A 22,647-nucleotide genomic window follows, 5' to 3' on the forward strand; every position below is an offset into this window, starting at 1 on the left:
CAAAAAAAAAGATATAAGGGTTTGTAATTTATAACAGATTTTTCACTAATGGGTGGACTTATTATTTTAAAATTAGAACTGGGGCCTCGTTGTCTACGGCTACATCTGCATTTACTTTTATTTTTACACATGGAATTTGCAATATTAAATGGTGAACAAATTATAGTTATTGGAACAACATATGGATACATTTGCAAGTCAGTTCTACATTCTCTTAATGAATTTAGTTAATTCATTGATAGACAGACATATAGATAGATTGATGGATAGATAATAAACATGCAAGTGAGTTCTACATTCTCTTAATTTGATTTAATGATAGATAGATAATAGATAGATAGATAGATAGATAGATAGATATATAGATAGATAGATAGATAGATAGATAGACAGACAGACAGACAGACAGACAGACAGACAGACAGATACTTAAATGGATAGATGGACAGATATTTTACAGTCCTCATACTCTTTGTCACATATTGATTTTGCTGTCTTAAATGTCTTTCCCATGTGCAGTGAGATAGCTTCTACTCTCAGATCTTAATTTGGTCCATTTTGACCTGTCACATGTTTGCAGTCTCTGTATTTATGTCTCTGTGCTGTGAGTGTAATGCCGGGAAGGTAATTGCCTCTTAACACTGTAGAAAGCCATTCAGCCTCCTAAAACCCAATGAAAGTGCAATTTCTCGAATGTGTGGCTCAGTTCAGGAAGTTTTACAGTTCCTCTCACTTCGGAGTCATAACCTTTTTGAAAGAGTTTTTTACAGATCAGGAGGTGAGTATGTATGTGATCTTGTCCTAGTTTGTTTCCAAAGATGTTTTTCTTTCTAAAAAAAAAAAAACAAAACAAAAAAATCCCCCAATGAATTTCACAGATGACAATGTCAGCATGGATATTACTGCTCACTACGGGTGTGTCTGTCCTGGGACTGTCCTGGGGTCAGCGGACTGAACCCATGTTTGCCTCAGTAACTCAGAGTGTTTTCCCGCCGGACTATGAGAATAACCCTACGCAGCTCAACTATGGCGTGGCTGTCACTGACGTGGATGGAGACGGAGATCTGGAGATCTTTGTTTCAGGGTGAGTGTAGTCTTCAGATCACATGCATTGTTTTCAGCAGTATAATAAAGTGAAGCATTTATGACATTATGTTTCTTTAGGTAAAATACTTTATCACTTTCTAGAAGTTATATGCTGCTTTTGTGTTATTTGAGTGAATTTACATTTTTGCGATATTGACAGAACAGATGCACTGGCCAAGAACATTACTTCAGTTTGTGGCTTGAAAGTGATATTTTAGGAGAAGCAGAAATGTCAAAGCAATTATTAAGGATTATTGGTAAACCATTTGTGAAATGATTTGGATTTAATTGAATTTGCGTTGATGAAAATAGATGTTATTGAAGAGTTCAATGTTTTGTTTGAGTTGTGTTCAAGAATGAAATTAAGTGCAACTGACAGAATCAAATCTCTAGGGAAACTAGGATCAGTTTCTCCTTCAATTAAATGACAGCCGAGGTGGAATTGTGTAATTTTAGGTCAGTGAAATACACCAAAAATGATGGTCCTTCGCTGGAAACTGGAAACAAACAAATTGAATATAGTTAAACATTAACCCTTCAAGGTTTTTTTTGTTGAATTGAGTTGAATTTTCAGGGAATACATCCTGAATTAAATTTATTTTTCCTGCCCCGCTGGGTTTGTTTTTCTTGTTTTAAGCATGTTGACTTATTTCACTAATATTTAAATACTGATGAGGAATTTTTAGTTGTGGTTTTTATTTATTTACACAATTACACAGTTACACAAATGTTCTGCTTTTTTTCTCTTTAGCTACAATGGCCCAAATCTGGTGTTGAAGTATGACAGTTTTAAGAAGAGGCTTGTTAACATTGCAGTTGACAACCGCAGTTCTCCATACTATGCACTCAGAGATCGACAGGGCAATGCCATTGGAGTGACAGCATGTGACATAGATGGTGATGGCAGAGAGGAAATTTACGTCCTTAACACTAATAATGCCTTCTCGGGTATGAAATGGTTCCATAAACAAGGCTCTGAAGGAAATGCTAAAGTAAATGGATGTTAGTTTCATGTAAATTGTTCATGTCATTTCATGCAGGGAGAACAACATACACTGACAAGCTCTTTAAGTTTCGTAACGGCCGGTTTGAGGATCTCCTGAATGATGACATAAATGAAAACCGAGATGTTGCCAATCGTGTGGCTGGTCGGTCAGTCGCATGTGTGGACAGAAAGGTAACACTTCTAATAAGTTTGTGTCAAACAAAAGCTTGATGGTAAAAACACTTTTTTCAGGAAAACTGACCAGGTGTATAAATAAGTAATTTGTATGTTTTCCTGTAAAATTCACACAGATCTTCCAAAATTAGGATTGCCATCTATATTCTGGGATTAAAAATAAATAATAATTAAAAAAGTTGATAAGTTCATTTATTTTTCTACGTCTTCGTTTCTACAATTTAAATTGCATTTGCTCTTAGTATAGTATGTTTCTCTGTCAAAACAGACCTGTGGTCCATTTTTGGATGGGAAACCAGCAGATGTTGTGAAAGTTTCCAGCTAACATGGAATGTTCTCAGTACTTTGTCTAATGTCCTGGCAAGGATCTCTTAAAGTTATGAAAAAACGCTCTTCCAGTAACGTTAATAGAACATTCGTTCAAAGTTAGCTGGTCTTTAATAATGTTCTTAAAGTGTTAACACAAAAAAAGGGGTTATACATCATCTGTTTTTCTTCTAAAACATTTTAGTTGGACATTTACAGGTGTATCTCAATAAATTAGAGTGTCGAGGAAAAGTTAATTTATTTCAGTAATTCAACTTAAATTGTGAAACTCGTGCATTAAATAAATTGAATGCACACAGACTGAAGTTTAAGTCTTTTGTTCTTTTAATTGTGATGACTTTGGCTCACATTTAACATAAACCCACCAATCTACTCTCTCAACAAATTAGAATACTTCATAAGACCAATAAAATAATAATAATAATAATAAGACATTTTTTTTTAGTGAATTGTTGGCCTTCTGGAAAGTATTTTCATTTACTGTACATGTACTAAATACTTTGTAGGTGCTCCTTTTGCTTTAATTACTGCTTCAATTCGGTGTGGCATGGAGGTGATCAGTTTGTGGCACTGCTGAGGTGGTATGGAAGCCCAGGTTCTTTGACAGTGGCCTTCAGCTCATCTGTATTGTTTGGTTTCTTGTTACTCATTTTCCTCTCTACAATATCAGGTCTGGTGAGTTTGCTGGCCAGTCACGCACACCAACACCATGGTCATTTAACCAAATTTTGGTATTTTTGGCAGCGTGGGCAGGTGCCAGATCCTGCTGGAAAATGAATTCAGCATCTTCAAAAAGCTGGTCTGCAGAAGGAAGCATGAAGTGCTCCAAAATTTCTTGATAAACAGGTGCAGTGACTTTGGTTTTCAAAAAACACAATGGACCAACACCAGAAGATGACAATGCACCCCAAATCATCTTAGACTGTGGAAACCTAACAGTGGACTTCAATCAACTAGGGCTATAAGCTTCTCCAACCTTCCTCCAGACTCTAGGACCTTGGTTTCCAAATGAAATACAAAACTTGCTGTCATCTGAACTTTGGACCACTGGGCAACAGTCCAGTTCTTCTTCTCCTTAGTCCATGTAAGACGCCTCTGACGTTGTCTGTGGTTCAGCAAATTCCTTGACACTTATGTGTGTGGTGGCTCTTGATGCCTTAGTCCATTTCTTGTGAAGTTCACTCAAATTCTTGAATCGATTTTGCTTGACAATTCTCATAAGGCAGCGGTTCTCTCGGTTGGTTTTGTATCTTTTCTTCCACAATTTTTCCTTCCACTCAACTTTCTGTTAACTTGTTTGGATACAGCACTCTGTGAACAGCCAGCTTCTTTGGCAATGAATGTTTGTGGCTCATCATCCTTGTGAAGGGTTTCAATGATTGTCTTCTGGACAGCTGTCAGATCAGCAGTCTTCCCCATGATTGTGTAGCCTAGTGAACCAAACTGAGAGACCGTTTTGAAGGCTCAGGAAACCTTCGCATTTATTTAATACAAAAGTATTAACAATTTGAGTAGAATTACTGAAATAAATGAACTTTTCCATGACATTCCAATTTATTGAGATGCACCTGTATGTAACTTTTTTATACATAAATTAATACTTGTTTGCAAATAATGTTTGCAAAGTGCTAAATATTCTCTTAACAGTTATGTAATCAAGAAAAAACTTTTTGAAAACATTTTTAAAAATGGGACATTTAAAAAAAAAATTGTGTTTTCATAACTTTTTGTAGAAATCGAGCATCGCGTTAAATATACTTGACGGAAGTGGTCCTGATTGAACATATGATTCTGGTTATTCTCAGCTCTAAAATATCGCACAGACTAGAAAATGCTCTTCTTGAGTGCAGTCTGTATAAAAGATTAAAAAAAAATACTCATCCAGTAATCATGAGTGACTGAAAATCATGGAAACTTCATGCTTAAAGCTTTTTGAATAACTGTAAGATGAAAATGTGAATAGTAAGTTGCAGCCTGAGGTATGCATTGATCATCAACAGGATTGCAGAACATTAGCATGTGGAATCTGAAGGAAAGTGAGTTCTTAAGGGTGTTGAGTGACTGTTTACATCTCATTACTGTCTGATCGTTTCACCCTCAGAAACTCAAAATCCTCTGCGGCCATCATTTGCTGTCCACCATTAATGTTGAATCCTGCCCCCATAGCCAACCAATATGATTGTTCATTTTCAGCGTACTGCAATATTTGTCTGTGACATTGAACCATGTGCTGTAATAATTAGAAAATGCAAGGTTTCATTGGTTTCTTTTTGTAAGGAGATGTAATAGGTGGGAAGTGCTGCCTTAATTTGTCTCTCTGCACGTAGGTTATCAGAGCTTCCTCCGTCTGACCACTCTTCACTACCTAATCCCAGACGTCATGATGAATGGCCAAACATGTCAATGATTTGTATTTAGTCCAAAACACCATAAGCTGAACAGCATATTTCCACAATTACTTCTGGACTGCATGCTGTTGTTTGGAGCAGTCAGCAGTGAAGAATGCTCAGCAATCCTGGGGAAGAACTTCAAGGGATTGAAATTGATTTTTTCGACCGCAGTCATTTGACTGGGCTCATAATTGTGAGATGGTGCTGCTTAAAAGTCCTTCAGCAATGATTTTATGATTTAAATGATTTAGGATCAGGCTTATAATAGGCTTGGAGAGAAACAAAACAAAATGTGTTTGGTCTTCACAGAGTTGGGAACCAAAAAAATGACCCTGTCATTGGATACTATGTCGATCCACAAAGAAACTTTAACAAGTTGAAATGAACTGCTGATGCAGATCGTTGAGTTTGCTTTATTTATTCCTATCTACAGTCATACAAGGTCACAGAAGCATTAAGATCCAGAAATCTGGTTTATATATATATATATATATATATATATATATATATATATATATATATATATATATATATATATATATATATATATATATATATATATTATTTATTTATTTTCATTTAAATACATTCATTATATTATATTTATTTGATTGTATCTTAATTCTCAATTAATTCAAGGCAATAGTAAATAATTGTGAATTAAAAAAAAAAAAAAACTAAAAATTTACCAATGGGTACCATGCTCTTTAATCAGTTTGATTAAAGTAATAGTTCACCCAAAAATACAAATTTCCTAAAAATTTACTGACTCTAAGGGCAAGATGTAGATGAGTATAATTCTTCATCCGAAAATATTTGAAGAAATTTAGCATTACATTACTTCCTCTACATTTAAGACATTTTTAATTTCAAGCAGTCAGAATCAGAAGATAAATATGAACAGATCAAGCACAGTTTAAAAGCAAAACAGTCCAAAACAGTTCTAAGCAAATATTTCGGAGGATTTTGATGTGAGAAGACAGCAGGAAGAGAACACTTATTATCATTTATAGCGTGCCCGGAATACCTCCCCAGGAAGGCGTCCAGGAGGTATCCAGAACAGATACCCGAGCCACCTCAGCTGGCTCCTCTCAATGTGGAGGAGCAGCGGCTCTACTCTGAACTCCTCCAGAGTGGCCGAGCTCCTCACCCTATCTCTAAGGGACTGCCCAGCCACCCTATGGAGAAAACTTTTTTCGGCCCGCTGTATCTGGGATTTTTTCCTTTCGGTCATGACCCACAGCTCATGATCATAGGTGAGAGTAGGAACGTAGATCGACCGGTCAATCGAGAGCTTCGCCTTGCAGCTCAGCTCCTTCTTCACCACAACAGACAGGTACATCAACCGCCTCACTGCAAAAGCTGCACCTATCTGCCTCTCAATCTCCATCTTTCCCTCACTCGTGAACAAGACCCCAAGATACTTGAACTGCTCCACTTGAAGCAGGAGCTCTCCACCAACCTGAAGGGGACATGCCACCCTTTTCCGGCTGAAAACCATGGCCAGGGACTTGGAGGTACTGATTCTCATCCCAGCCGCTTCACACTCTGCTGCAAACTGTCCAAGCGCACGCTGAAGGTCCTGGCCCGATGAAGCCAACATGACAACATCATCTGCAAAAAGCAGAGACGAAATCACGTGGTCCCAAAACCGGACACCCTCTGGCCCCTGGCTGCACCTAGAAATCCTAGAAAAAACAGGACCGGTGATAAAGGGCAGCCCTGCCGGAGTCCAACATGTACCGGGAACAAATCTGACTTAATGCCAGGAATGCGAACTAAGCTCCTGCTCCGGTCATATAGGGACCGAACAGCCCTTAACAGAAGGACCTGGACCCCATACTCCCAGAGCACCCCCCACATGAAGCCGCGAGGGACATGGTCAAATGCCTTCTCCAAATCCACAAAACACCTGTGGATCGGTTGGGCAAACTTCCATGAACCCTCCAGCACCCAGGTGAGGGCATAAAGCTGGTCAAGCGTTCCACGACCGGGACGAAAACCTCATTTGTCCTCCTGAATCCAAAGTTCGACTATCGACCAAATTCTCCTCTCCAGTACCCTGGCATAGACTTTCCATGGAAGTCTGAGGAGTGTGATCCCCCTGTAGTTGGAACACACCCTCTGGTCCCACTTCTTGAAAAGATTGCGATATCACTTCGATGAAACCATAGATGGTACAAAATATACTTTGAACGTATTAGTCTCCAATACTTTTCTAGTCCTTGTTACTGGCAAAATGTCTGTAAATCTAATTCTTTATAAACAGAGCATGCAAAACATGTAAATCATGACATTACAACTTGAGTTGCTAATACATTCTTGGGCAACATCTGTTTTAACTCCATTATGCTTTAATCTGTATTTTCTGAACTGAAGTTGCGGTTATGTAAAAACCAGAGAGCATTTGACATTTTCATTGTTGTGCCTCATTAGGATTCTGGTCATGAGCTGCTGATATTTATATACTTATGTATATATTTCTTTATTTCACCCTTTCCATGCTGTTGGATCCTGGGTGTCTTTATTGAAAATGTGTGTGCAAGTTCATTTGCTTGGCTACTTCACTGACTTCATGTCCACAGGGAATATTTCTGATAATGGGGTGTGAAATTAATATCCAAGGGGAGGCAGTTTAAATATGTGTGTGGTGTGTGAAAGTATGTGTATGCAACTGTTCTGTATGTGGACGAGTGTTTGACTTATTTCTCTTATGTTATAAGAGAGATGTTACTTTTCTTGCAATAATTACAAAATGATTTTCCATACATCAGATTTTCCACAAATCATATGGCACCACAATAATGATTTTGCCCCTAATTTGAGAAATGGTGGAATTGTCATTATTATGGAAAGTTATGACTTTCCCATTAAATACAAATTATCCTGTTTTTATATTTGTTTATTTACTGTTGGATATATATATAAAAGGCATCTTTATATGTATTTCACATCATGTATTTTAGACACAGTTTTCATGTTATCAATTTTTTTTAAATAGCACAAAATATAGAATGTTTTTAACCACAATATTTTAGTTTATTTTATTTTAGTCTTAACCTGTATGCAACATTATCAAATATTATAATTATTTAATTAATTTTTTTTTACAAAATAAGTGTGAAAAGTGTTAAAAAGTTCAGAAGCATAGAAACTTTTGTATATAGTTGTACAGTATATAGTTTATATAGTTTTCACTTTGTAGAATTGTGAGAATTTTTATAAAGGTTTTTAAAATTGTTTATGTGATTAAGCATTATTAGTAGTCTAATCAATATAAACAATGCATCTTTCTTTCTTTTTTAAGGGAACAGGTCGTTATTCCATCTACATTGCTAACTATGCCAGCGGAACTGTAGGTCCACATGCTCTGATTGAAATGGATGAAAGTTCAAGTGACCCGTCCAAGGGAATCATTGCACTGTCAAACGTGGCTGAGCAGGCCGGAGTCAACAAGTTCACAGGTGCATGTCTGCTTATTTATGAATATGTGAGTGGGAGTTTGTAAGTGTACGATGATGTCAGTGAATATATTACCCAGCACTCTTTAATGAGCTGTAGGATCCAGGTTTTTTGTCTTGTGGCTGATTTACAGTGGAGCTCGGTGCTCATATCAGCTTTGCATCACTGAGTTATAGACCGTGTTTATCAGCTAAAGCAGCCAGTAATAGAGAGAACAGGGCCCTGGAAGGCAGCGCTGAATAAAGAGATGGAGGTTTTGGCGCACTCAGCTGTTTACTCCACTGAAAGTCATGTGAAGGCACAAGGACAAGTGAGCCGTATTTCAGCTCTGACTTACTCAATGAAGCAGCTATTACATCAATCACTATGGGGAGAGCAGGGCTTTGGACCACCGTTCAGAGCAGTTTTGGAGAGGCACTGTTGAGAAGGGTTCAACTAGGACAGTCTCTGAATGGAAATGTCGCTGTAGTAACAAAATTAAGCTTTTGTGATATTCTTGCCTCACTATGGAGGATTCTGTCAAAGCCTTGGCAGACTTCATATGATTGAATGACACAAAACATGGAATGGCTTTGACCACAATATGTTATTATTGTTATTAACTTATTTTATATTTGAATTAATTTAATTTAATACATTTTTTATTTCATATTATAACACATTTAAATGTCACAAGACGGAATGGATTCAGCAATATGTTTCATTTCATTTAAATTATACATGCTATTTTATTTGTAATAATAAATATGTAATAATTGTTTGAATGACACAAAAATATGGAATTGATTAAACACAATATGTTTGTTTCATTTATTTTACCAATGCATTTCTTTTTTTAACATTTTATTTTATGAATAAACCTATTTTATTCACTTTATTTACATATTTAATGAGGACGCTGAAGCTGCATTGGAGTCTATCTGCAGAAGTTTATTTTATTTTATTTTATTTTATTTTAACCAGTCTGTAACAATATAAAGAATATAAATACTTAATTATACCAAATTCTTTTATACAGCAAAAGTTGTTCCCTCTTCCAAATGTCTTTTCAAATGTATTTCAAATATATATTTGAAAGTAAGAGCTATTTCAACTCTTAATAGCATGCTCATATTTAGCATTAAGAAGAACCTGGTCCTTCCGGGCCTTAAGAAATAAAAGCACTTTTTTTCCTTTAAAGCAGCTTTGAAACATCATAATGCTCATTGTGAAAAGCGCTATACAAAAAAAAGGTAAAAAAATACTTGCTGCTGTAATTCAACTGGAGGTCAGAGCTGTAGAATAGTGATAGGTGGGTGAGATGTGTTGAAAAAGAGCTGGTTAAATGCACGTTCACACTCTCTGTAATGTGATTATGGGCAGTCAGAGTCTGTGTCAGCAAAAGCAGCAGAGAGCCGCTGCTGGGGAAATGAGCTGGAAAGCCACTAACGATTTCTGCTGTGCCTTTGGTGATGATGGCCGTCTCTGCTGTGAGTTATAGGGGGACGGGGGGTCGTGGTGGGTCCCATCCTCAGTCAGACCCTACCTGATATTTTCTGTGACAATGAGTACAGCCCTAACTTTCTGTTTCGGAACAACGGGGATGGTACATTTACAGATGTGGCGGCACAAGCGGGTAAGTAAGAGCTGGCACTTTTCATTTTTTGTGATGATTTTGTTTTGAAAGGTGACTTTGTTAGCCTTTCAAAGCAAACATGCAATGAAATTTGTGTATTTGTTGTCACAGGGGTTGATGACCCGATGCAGCATGGCCGTGGAGTGGCGTTAGCAGATTTTAATCGGGATGGGAAGACAGACATTGTCTATGGAAACTGGAATGGGCCACATCGTCTGTTCCTACAGCTCAGCAATAATCGCAAGCAAAGGTTTAAGGTGCAGATTTTAAAAACACTCTGCAACTTTTTTAGCTGTAATGGAAGAGAAGATGTTTTTATTGCTGTCCTTGCCAGGCCAGAATATATATTTTTATACTAAATAATGGTAGGATCAGCTTTGTTATACAGAACACATTGTGATCCCTACATTCTGATCTGTATAATTAAATCCCTCTGAGAGAAAACAGAGGATAAAATAATAACATCTGCTGTCTGATTGATGTATTTAGTTATTCTCTAATCATTGTTCTATTGTTCGCGCAGTGACCTGGCCCTTGTTTCAGCTGGTAAAGCACACTGATTGTAATTAGTAACACAGTATGACACAGTATGATCGAAGAATTTCTTTTTTTTTCCATCAGACTTCAACAGAAAGTTGTTGTTTTTTCATCTGCTAACAGCTATATTAAGTCTGAATGTTGTGAGAAATGTTTGTTTTTTATTGTTTTTGCAGAACCTACTTTTAAAAGTTTGGGTTCAGTAAGATTTCCTTAAAAAAAAAAATACATTAATTCAGAAAGGATGTGTTAAATTAATCAAAAGTGGCAGTAAAGACTCAAATATTTAAAATAATTGGTGTTCTTTTGAAATTACTGTTTATCTAAACATCAAACAATGGTGTTCCACAATGATAATAAGCAGCACGATTGCTTTTAACTTTGATAATAATAAAGTTTCTTGAGCAGCAAATCTGCATATTTCATTTTTTAAGGATCCCGTGACACTGAAGACTGGAAAAATGTTATTTTTAATTGTGATAATTTTTCACAATATTTTACTGTATTTTTGATCAAATAGCAGAAGGAAAAAAGGACCCCAGACTTATGAATGCTAGTGTAATATTTTTTAACAATATAATATAATATGTGCATTATAGTGATTTTACCACAGCTTTTATACAATGGTGGCAAAAGCCATATGTAAAAAATCACATATTCATATTCAGTTTTTGATAGACAAACAAATAGGAATACGGATAGCTTAAGTTTCATTTAAACGTTGACAAATTTGTTCATATTGAACATGAAATGTCTTTTCCAGATTTTTGGCAAAACTAAGAACATTGAGATTTCTTCTGAAACTCTAGATGGAACATATGTGAGGTCACTAGGATCTTTTTCTCAAAATAAAACTCTTAGTTTTAAATCTTTTCAATCTGCTCAGTTTCCGCACATTGTCATCTAGGAGAAACATTTGTCCTGTGGGGCCAGTCAGAATTTGTAAGTCTGCTAATCTTAAACTAATGGTTTAATTAGGCTATGTAATCAAGCCTGTCCTTAAATAAATAATAAAAATTAAGTAGAAGTAATGAACCCAACATTATTATCTATTTATTTTCCTGCAGTAGTTAGTCATTAACCTTTGGAGCTCTGTAGAGTGTGTCAGGTTATAGTGTTTGATTGGACTTTTGTTATGGATGGATCAGTGCTGTGTGTGTAGGTCTTCTTCAGCTTTAGTTTGATCTCAGTGTTAGCCGCAGTGATCGGCTTCTTTAGCACAGAGATAAATGTCAGCAGGAAGCTGTTTTATGGGGGTCAATTGTTGGGGTAATGTCTAATGGTAGACCTTACAGAAGGGTTTGTGAATCAGAGTAGGGTATTGTGACCTTTGCCCATATAATTGCATTGTGATTAAGATGCTTTGTTATTCCGAGTGTTAATTCAACTTTGGCTGAACAAGCACACCAGCCTGTGTAAGTGCATGTATTTGCAAGTGCATCAGTATTGTCTCGTGCTCAGGTGTTTCATCACCTCTGCTGGTTCCTGTCCAGAGATGGCCATTGTCTCTTCTTCAACCAGACAGCAGAAGGTCACTTCATGGGCTTTCTCCTGCAGGTTTTATGAGCCCTATAATTAAAATTGGGCTTAATACTTGAGAGAGTGCCGGCATGCTCAATAACTCTTCCATGACTCGTTGCTACACTATTGAAGCGCAACGATAGCAGTTACTTTTCTCTGCTAAAACTCCCTGCAGTTTTTAGACTGTATTTATCTACAGCTTAGAACTTCATGTTATAGATATCACATTTCTGACTCTCCAGATCTTAAAGCTGATGTTCTCCTGTCAGCAAAGGTAAAAGACATACCTGTCCTAGTGTAATATGTAGAGACAACTACTGTAAGTATTTTCCCAAGTGTAAAGAGTGTAAGCACTGTGGAGTTTCAAATTTTGATACGCTGATATTCTCTGTACCAGGACGTGGCCACACAGAAGTTTTCCATGCCATCTCCTGTTCGCACTGTCATCGCAGCTGACTTTGATAATGACAATGAACTGGAAGTTTTTTTCAACAACATTGCCTACAGAGGACCATCAGCCAACAGACTCTTCAGGTGTGAACAAAAAGACTATACCGACATAGCTTAGATCTTAGAGGGGCGCAGAACACAAGGAGATGTTTAACAGGATGTTCACACTGATTATTTATGCTGTGTAAAGTGAATGGCCATCAAAGGCAATAAAAAAAGTTATCTTGTGCATTATTTAATGTCTTTGCAAGTCATCTAATACCTGCCTGAAGGACAGACTGAACTTTTATTTATGATCAGGAATATAAAAAATTATAATTAGTTCTCAGATTCAATGAGGAATATACTGTAGAAATGTAGTGAACAAATGTTGGTGTGTTTATATACTATTAAAGTATTTATTAATATTTAAATTAGCTTTTAATCGAAAATGTCATTTTCATTTTAATAATTTTATTTTGTGTAATTTTTTTAAATATATTTTTGGTAATACTTTTTAGCTTGCGATGATTTCCATTGCAATTTAGTTTTAATAATCGTTATTTTTTTGCTTATTTTATATAGTTAGTTTATACTTTTAATTATTATTATTTTTAAATCTAATATTTTATTTTATTTCAGCATTTTAATTGACAAACAATTTTTTATAGTTTTTTTAATTACCGATAAAACCTGCTGGTTACCATTTACTACCATTGTATGGGAAAAGAACAACATCAACATTCTGATATCCACAACCCCCCCCCCCCCCCCATAATACAGTATATCAGAAGGATAGTTCATTTCACTCTATGAATGTAACCTGTCTTTTGTGATTCATACAATTGCCTGCTTGACCAAAATGACCTAACAAAACAGTATTAACTTTATGTAACAGAGTTATTTCTTTAACATTTATTTTGGGGATTTGGTAGTAAGCCCAGATGGCATGACAAGCCAGCAAGTCCAACCGCCAGACCACAAACACAACCCAGTCCAACCACAACTCTACCTGATGGGAAATTCCCCTTACGTCCGACCTCACCCATTAAACGATGGCTTTCTAATGAGAAGACTGGACGTAGCATTAAACAGGACATTGTTTCAAATTAGTTTCTAATCCCATACTCAAACAATCTGGACCCTGGTTCTCAGAAAGCAAACCCTTAAGCTTTTTGTATAAAGAAACCTTTTAGTTAGCATTATTAGTCATCAAAATGTAGCGTATGAACTTCCAGCCCTAAAAAAATGTTTTAACTGAATCAATATTGTGTGAGTTTCATGAGCCTGGAAATGAATATCTCCATTGAGACATGTTATATAACATACATCTGACAAGGTACATTTGTCTTTGACTGTTCATTTGTGTCGAGTTCTCTCAAGCCAAAAGGCAAATTGAGTAAGTAATTAATCTTTACCATGGCAGAGTTTCTCGGAGAGAACACGGAGATCCACAGATCGAGGAGCTGAACATCGGGGAGGCCGCCGAACCAGAGGGACGGGGAACTGGTACGAAGGGTTTGGCTGGTTCATTCCATCCAAATTTAGGACTGTTTATCTTGTAAATCCATTTCATGACTTTTACAAATGGTAAATTTAAGATTTTCCTCTTAAAATAACTTGAAAATTTTTATTTTTTATTTTTTTAATAAAGGATTGAGGAGCCTGTTATATCAAAAAGTTATTACAAAGACAGCATTAATGTTCTCACCTCCATGTTGTTTAAAAGCTTGTCACATCACATTTATTGCTAATCCATCCCGTTGCGTTTTGGACAACATCAAAGGATATGCTTGTCAATCAATCAATGTGCTTTTTTCTTCTTTCTTTTTTTTAATAAATTTAAATTAGCATTAGGTAATACTCTGAAAGTAGCTAGCACATGGCTAGTGAAATACTAACACAATATTAGTTTTTTATTTTTATTTTTTAAAGAAATTAATATTTTAATCAGCAGTGATGCATTAAACAAAACAAAAGTGACAAAGACTTACTGTACATCATTACAAATGTTATATTTCAAGAAAATAATGTTCTATTAACTGTTCTATTCATCAAAGAATCCTGAAAAAAGGTGTCATGGTTTTCACAAAATATTAAGCAGCACAGCTGTTTTCAATATTGATATTAATAGTTGACAATAAAATTAGCATATTAAAATGAATTGTGAAGAATCATGTGACAATGAAGACTGGAGTAATGATGCTGACAATTTGGCTTTTCCACCACAGAAATAATTGATATTTAAAAAAAATAAAAAAAAATGAAAACTTTTATTGTAATGTTTCATATTATGACTGTTCCACTGTATTTTTCTTTTAAAAAAAAAGAAGAAAATAAAAATAAAAAAACTTTCAAAACCAAGTTAATAAAGTTGCTGACCCCTAACTTTTTGTTTATACTACAGTATTGAACAGTAGTGTATGTTAATCGGGCACACCTTTGTGTAAAGAAGAAGTTAGTAGTTTTTGGTGTACTAGAATAGATGAACAAACAAACTGTGGAGTGATGGGATGGTTGCGTTTAACTCCAAAACTTAATCCTGATTATTTCATCTCTACCACTAGATGTCATTATAAATCCAGGCTTGTGTATAACTGCATCTTGTTACTTTTATGACATTTAGTATTAGGTGGAGTCACCCCTCAATCTAAATCATCATCATCATCATCATTAGAAAGCCAATGTATCAGTGTATATGTGGTCTAAACATTTTTTTTTTTTTTTTTTTTGGTATTAATGTTGAGAATTGGAAACTATGTGTTACAGCTGTATCTGAGCAGGATGATCTGTATTTCAGGAGCAGCTGTGACTGATATTGATGGAGATGGGCAGCTGGATCTTTTGGTGATGCATGGGGAAAGTGCAGCTCAACCCATCTCTGTGTATCGAGTCACTCAGGTGAGATAGTGTTTTAGACCGGTCAGCCACATTTAAATAGACAAAACACTTCAGATTTTCTTGAGAAATAACTTATGCTTTGTTCTAGTATCACATATTCTCAAATGTTTCTTCTGAAATCCCTTAAGAGAAGTAAAAGATTTGAATTCAGAAATGAGACAAACCATTACCTAACCTATAATTGAGGTAAGCGGCCGCTTAGGGCTTGGGGAATCGCGGGGCCCCATTTGATATTGGTGAAACATGTTTGGCAAATGCTCCAGTGTGTATTTGTGTTCTGGAGAGCGTCAAAGTTTCACTCACCACTCAAAACGGCGAGTTTTGACAAGTGCTGAGTTTTTCTGCAAGCTCGCGAAAACTCTCATTATAACAATGTGTATGTAGATACGATGTAAATAAGAGATTGTGCAGTGCAGTGCAGACAGCTTCACTGATTAACGGAACGTCACGAGATTGCGATGAACTTAAGTCAATGACAGCTGTCTGGATAACTGTCTCAGAACCTCAGAGAAGAAAGAATCCTGTTTCGTATCATGAGTTTATTTCTCTTGGTGCTTCAAAATGACTAGTTTGTGTGCTTTCTTTTATGCACGTACTGGTGCAAACTGCTGTGCACTCATCCAAATACACAAATGCGACTGGACTTTCACTTAGTTGATTACATTTTATACTTGTTCCTTGGCAAACCCACCATATGCCTTAAGAACACTTGTAATATGAACGAGTTGCGTGGGATAATTTTATTGCATTCTTTTTATGACATTCTTTTTGTAATTTTGTAAGATTGAAGAAGGTTACAATTCAATAAATGGACAAGTGCAAGCAAGTTTTTTGTGATCTAAAAAAAAAATAAATAAAAAAATTTAGCCTAATATGGTGTCAGAACAGTTGTTAAATTTTGTAGAAGTAAATGAATTATAAACTATGAGAGAGCAATAGGAAAACAAAGCTGAAAGCCAGATATTTTGGGCAATTTTGCAGTCCTGGCCAGGACAGGAACCAAAAGAGGACATATGGTCATCTTAAAACAGTATTTTGCATTTATGGTTGAAGTTTAACAACTGTTTTGAAGTTGTTGGTTTTTCATTACAGGGCTCATCTAATAAATGGCTCCGTGTGATTCCACGCACACAGTTTGGGGCTTTTGCTCGTGGAGCAAAGGTGATAGTCTACACCAAGCGGAATGGCCCTCACACACGCATTATAGATGGAGGATCAGGGTACTTGTGCGAGATGGAGCCAGTGGCTCACTTTGGACTAGGTATGTATTTATTTCCCACTCTCTTTTGCCTAAAAAGCCTGCCTAAATTTTTTTGTCCACGATATTCACATTAAGAAAGGAACAACTATGAAATTGACCAGAACTGTAAAATATCTATTTCATAAGTGCATCCACCGTCTCGGAAATGTTCAGGGTCGCAGAGTAGCGGGAAAACAAGTGTTCGCTCTGCTGACTCATTACAGAGAAACAATTATGATGTAACGCCAGGTCATGTTCAGTGGGGGGCTTGGGGTCTCAGTAACATTATCCTCCATGTTGAGGCTGGTTCCTTGAATATCCTCATAGACTGAAGGTCCGGAGAGAAGCCTGCAGGTGCAGCAGCCGGTGGCAGCAAACCGGACCTTTTCCCCACGGCTTGGCAATGTTACAGATGCTTGGAGGCACATGGCTTCATCTGGGAGCTATCGGACAGATTTGTGGCAGGAGTAGGCTGCCAGCTGGAAGCTCGTATTGCTCTGAATGTGCTGTGAAAAACAAAATGATAGCCATCAGTGGTCACTGGATCACCCTGAGGGCTCGTATATATGTGCGTATGTGTTCAGGCCTCTCATCGATGTTTCTTTAAGGAAGAGTGTTTGTAAATTGATGTAAAATATCTGCACTACAAAATAAATCCATAGTACAGTTTACGGTGTCGAAGAATGGAAGTCGATTTCTTTCTTTTTTTCCCTATATTTCTTTCCTTTTTTTTTATTCTGACTTTTTGTCTCACAATTGCAGCTTTATTTCTTGCAGTGGCAGTGTTGTCTCACAATATGACTTTATATCTTACAGTAGATCGATTTCCATCCAAACGTGAAGCAAATATTTTCAGTTTGCAAAAAAAAAAAAAAAAAAAAAAAGCCAATTAGGTGCCTTTCTATCTAGTTGTTTGGGTGGATGATGGTGGTATTGGTAACCTAGTAACCAACAGTAAATAAAACAATTGCAATTTCCGTTACTCATTTCTGATGTGATACTTCAAAATGCACATAAAAACAGGGTGTTGGAAATATAGCTTGTGGTACCTCACAATTGCACCTTATATTATTTATTTATTTATTTAGATTTTTAGATGTTTTGAACATTTAGATTTATATGCCAAACATTACTATGGTAGATGTAACTTTTTTATTTTTTATTAAATTATTATTATTATTATTTTTTAAATACATTATATTAAGATTTTTAGATATTTAAAACGTTTATATTTCTCAGATAAGACCATCCCATTATACTTCTAAAAAATACTTTTTTAAAAATGTAATTAATTAATCTTTTTTAGACATTTTGTGTTTTTAGATTACCATTATACATCTCAACAAAAAAATGTATGGATTTTTATTTCATAAATTGTTATTATAATTTTTTTGATTATTAGATATTTAGAATTTCTGATTTCTCAGACTAACTAACTTACTAAATTAATAAATAAATTAATTAATTAATTAATTACCATGGTACTGTTTGTTAGTGAATAGTATCTGTATTGCATTCAGTTATCCAAACACTTGCAATCATCATTTTCCACATGAAGAATTTGCAGATTGCCTTTATTTAATAAAAAGCTGATAGGTGCTCAGTATGTCTTTCCCAAGTAAACTGCGTCTTTCAGTAACCACTGGTGAAATCTCATGCTTTTTGTCTCGAGAGGCACCTGAGCCAGCCTTGGCACTGCCAGGAGCCCCATGGATCTGTTTACCTAAGAAATGTCATTTAATTAAGAACTGGGAAGGCAGTCAGCTTCTCTCCTGCTTGACTAAAGGCTATAATGGAAAGAAAGTCTAATGCCCGCCATGTCCCTTCTCATTTCAGCTCCTTTGAAGTTCTGTCTTCCTCCTCCACCACATTCATTTCCAATGGATGATCTCTCCGTTCATGATCACTATGTTAGTCTCCTCTAACGGCCATGTTAATTACTGTCCCCGCCGTCTGTGAGAAAGTGTCTCTGACAATTAGATTGAAGGTAGTTAATGGATGCTTCTGTAAACCTTCTTAAATGAAGTGCTTTCCAACCACCGTGCCATTTATATGGCTCCTTATTGCAGCCACCAAACAACAGACAGATTTCATCAGTCTGGCATGTGTGAACCTCATTGCTTTAATGCCTCAGTGGCTGCTATGCCAGAAACTCTCTGGCCTGTGAACCCCACACACCAGCAGTCATGAGAAACCGGTTCTGCCGATCAAAGGAGATGTGTTCAGGCCTCGCTGCTCACGAAGCTGCCCACAGCTGAGACTGAACACATTCTTGTGCATTTGTTTTAGAGACTACGTGGTCTGTGCCAAACCAGAGCCTAGTCCAACCTGGCTATTGCCGAGGAACTTCTTGGGAGGGCCCTTTTTCCAGAATGGTATTTTTCCATGGAGAGATGTACATTAAGAAAATAAATCATTTATTATGTCTCCAAAGCCCGAGGGGAAGTTTTAACGACGTTCATGAGGTACTAAAAGGATTGATGCTTTGCCACCCTGACAGGGAAGGATGTGGCCACCAGTTTGGAAGTGTTCTGGCCAGGTGGACGTTCTGTGGCGAGACCTCTGGAGCCCAGTGATATGAACAAAGTGATGGAGATCCATTACCCTGAGAATGAGGAGGAGGCGACCCTAGTGGTGGAGATCGAAGTAAGTACCCTGCCTGTCATCCTCATATGTTCTTTCTTTATTTGAGAGGTTGAATTGTTGTAAGTAATATCTATTTCTTTTCACAGTGTGGACCAGGATTTGAGGTCAATGAAAATGGCCGCTGCACTGGTAAGTTTTTGAGCAATCTGACCTAAATTTAACCTCCCAGAGGCCTAAACTCCATAATCCATTGCAATAAATGTATATAGGGTATGATGTATGATAGGTGCTCAGTATGTCTTTCCCAACTAAACTGTGTCGCTGCTCGCTAGTTATAAAAAATATATAGCTTGAGACTGGTCTGAATTATGTACCATCCACAGTACAGTAGTTTCTTGCAAAAATGAAAGCAAAAAATAAAATAAAGGTATTGTGTTGTAAGTTTAGCAACATGCTAACGGAAAATTGTGAGTCAAGTCTCCTATGTGATTCACATGTGCATCATGTGGTGCAAAGCAGTCCAAATCAGTCACTTATACAGTACGATTCCATTTAAGTTAGGATGTTGCCTTAATTGGAATCTTCCTATGTAGGCAGCAGACAGCAAGGCAACTCAGCAGGCTTTAGAAAAGAAACTGTGTCAGTCATCATGAGTTTTTGTGTAGTAGGTGTGACTTCTTGGTTCGATGCACACATATAATGGTATCTTAAAGCATTCACTCCCACAAATAAATGTGGCTGTCATTCCTTAAACTTCACAGTGTGTACATAACCAGAGCATCATGTATCAGACCTCATGTTTATTCCACTCCTCTTCTTTGTCTAGACCAAGATGAGTGCACACAGTTCCCGTCTGTCTGTCCCTCTGAGCGACCTGTCTGCACCAACACCTACGGGAGCTTCAAGTGCCGTGCAAACAAGAGGTGTAACCAGGGATACGAGCCTAATTATGAAGGGACAGCATGTGTAGGTGAGTTGAGACTAAAGCCAGATGGTTATGGTGGATTGATATAACAAGAAGCCACTGAGAATAGCTGTTTGCCCTCATTTCACATAGGTAGGTCTGGAATTCATGGCAGCTTTCATTGGCCAAGGCTTGCCCATGAGGCCGTTTGTCAGACAAACAATCACAATTTGTTTCGTTCATTGTTAAGTTTTGTGGTGTGGAAATGTCACCACAATAACAGACCGGTGTGTAAAACTCTCTGACATATTTTAAAGATTCTATGCCGCAAACTTTAAATATTTCACATACTTTAGAAAATCCAGTGTTCAGTGGATTCTGAAAAGCGCTCGTCGTCACTGTTGTAAACACAGCGGCTTTCATCTTTCATGAGGGGGTTTGTATCTTTGTTTCCGCGGAAATCCTGTAGAATTCAACCAATCCGATGACTACTTAGACACTTCTGAATTTTTTTCACCGGTTGTGTCCCATATGCATCAGACGTTCAGCCAGCGGTCCGTGGGCGTGATGTCTGAGGCTGAGATTAGGGCAAAAATATCTCAACCTGTGCTATAATATGCAAAGATACCAAAAGAGGAATTTTTAACTCAAATGAACTCAAGCATTTCTCATTTCCAAGTCCACATGATGCTAATTAATTAATTATTAACTATATTCTTATTTTACATCAACTATTGTCTATCTTTCTGTTTTCTTTGCTCCAAATGAATTTTAAACGGAACACAATGAAAAGTGTTTATGTGTAAAAAAGAGTTAACTCAGAAATTGCTAGTCAATTTCACAAATAATTAAAAAAGTTGACCAAATTACCAAAGTTCGCAAGTCAGAAATTTTAGCATGAGCTCAAACATTTCTCACTTCCAAGACTATATGCAAATTGATTTTACAACTCTATGCTCTTATTTTACATAAACTATCATCTAATATCTTTCAATTTTCATTTCTCCCAGTGACAGTGCTGGAAAAAGTAGGATTAAGATTTATTTAAAAGTTTAGAAATGACTAGTACATTTCCAAATTCCAAAGAAAAGGCGAGCAACTAATTGAATTAAACTACATTTTAAGTTTTATTTTTATTTTTTATTTACAATGTCGAAATTTTTAACAGTGTAGTTTGCTTCTCTTTCCTTTTCCCCTTGCAGCCCAGGTGGCTTATTTTGGAGGAAACAGATCCTCCGCCTCCAAGTTCTGGGCTTCCCATCTTTGGCCTCTTCTACTAACTCTTCTCGCTGTCTTTACTGCTTGCTTTGGGGCATGAAGTGTGGTGCCTCTCCTCTCCTGACATCTCTTCCACACTGCTTGATCTCTGATTTTCTGCTTTTCTTTTGTTTTCGCACTGAGGTGTTTGGGAGTCAGCTGTAAAATGAACTCTCCATGGACCTGTTGCTTCTGCAGTGTCGTCACTAACAGACCTGTATGAATAATGCTTCGCTTTCCAGATGGGAACCAGAAAAGATCCCTGTTTTGAAGACAAACAAGCATTCCACTCCATCTAGATTGAGGAAAAATCAAAGATCCTCATATTCATCGAGTGCGATGTGGGATAAGATTGTGATTGTGTTACAGGCGACTATGAGTGCATTCAGTCTCATATCGGCAGCATTATGCTAGCAGGTTTTCCAGGGGAACATATTCCAGGCCGTCTGTTACTCGCAAGGTCTTGCTTGTGCTCTGATAAAAACATTCACAAGAGATTCATACTGTACACTTTTGACCCTCACCAGTACTAACGACTGCCATTGGGATCGGTGCATGTTTTTGGCATGGATGAGTATTACAAAACACAGTTTCATTTAGCAAAATGTTGTTCAGATTTATATATGTGGGATTTCACTGTGATCTAGCTGCAAAAACATAGACCCAGACCAAATTTGTGAAGTAAAACTTCTTTGATAAGATATGATGTCTATTTATTAAAAAATTTACCTTGACCACAACCAAAATATTACTTAAAATATTTCAACTTTGAAATATAGAGTTCAGTAAAGTCTTTTTCTAGAAAGAGATATTTTCCACACAAGGAAAATGTGTGTGTGGCCATTGTCCAAAAAAAGCACCCTAAAAGTATTTCATACAACTTATGTTTTGTCTTTTGAGAAATAAGAAGAAATTTAAAGGAATGGTTCATGCATATTGTATAACATAAGACGAAAATATGTGAATAGAATGAAAATAATTTGTTGTTGGATTTATTTGAAAAGATATTCACACAGGAAATTGCTCGTAAATTTCACTAAAAATTTTGAAGTAGAAATATTACAACTATTTTTTTTTCCCTCATGGGAACTATTCATTGTAAAAACGTTTCATGCAAACATGAAAATTGTCATCATTTACTCATCTTCATTTTCTTTTTAGACATTGTTATTTATTTATGTACAACATGAAAAAGAATCATCACAACTCATT

The 22,647-nt window shown here is 36.5% G+C and overlaps 1 protein-coding gene across 1 annotated transcript; it reads left to right on the forward strand.

The window, feature by feature from the left end:
• The first annotated feature begins 884 nt into the window (after positions 1-884).
• On the forward strand, positions 885-22,403 carry LOC128025977 (cartilage acidic protein 1-like). Its single transcript, XM_052612624.1, has 14 exons — positions 885-1,084; positions 1,838-2,034; positions 2,127-2,263; positions 8,291-8,447; positions 9,926-10,060; positions 10,172-10,317; positions 12,516-12,652; positions 13,974-14,056; positions 15,348-15,448; positions 16,541-16,709; positions 19,189-19,334; positions 19,421-19,463; positions 20,101-20,244; positions 21,381-22,403. The coding sequence occupies exons 1-14, from the start codon at positions 885-887 to the stop codon at positions 21,494-21,496; spliced, it is 1,911 nt and encodes a 636-aa protein (XP_052468584.1). The 3' UTR covers positions 21,497-22,403.
• Positions 22,404-22,647: the final 244 nt, after the last annotated feature.

This window comes from Carassius gibelio, chromosome A13 (assembly GCF_023724105.1).
Source record: "Carassius gibelio isolate Cgi1373 ecotype wild population from Czech Republic chromosome A13, carGib1.2-hapl.c, whole genome shotgun sequence".
Lineage (NCBI taxonomy): Eukaryota > Metazoa > Chordata > Actinopteri > Cypriniformes > Cyprinidae > Carassius > Carassius gibelio.

Bases quoted from the DNA above. Each gene is read 5' to 3' on its own strand.
- LOC128025977 (XM_052612624.1), top strand. From the start codon at position 885: ATGTCAGCATGGATATTACTGCTCACTACGGGTGTGTCTGTCCTGGGA. The intron at 1,085-1,837 runs GTGAGTGTAGTC...TTTTCTCTTTAG, and splicing joins CTGGAGATCTTTGTTTCAGG to CTACAATGGCCCAAATCTGG. The intron at 10,061-10,171 runs GTAAGTAAGAGC...TTGTTGTCACAG, and splicing joins AGATGTGGCGGCACAAGCGG to GGGTTGATGACCCGATGCAG.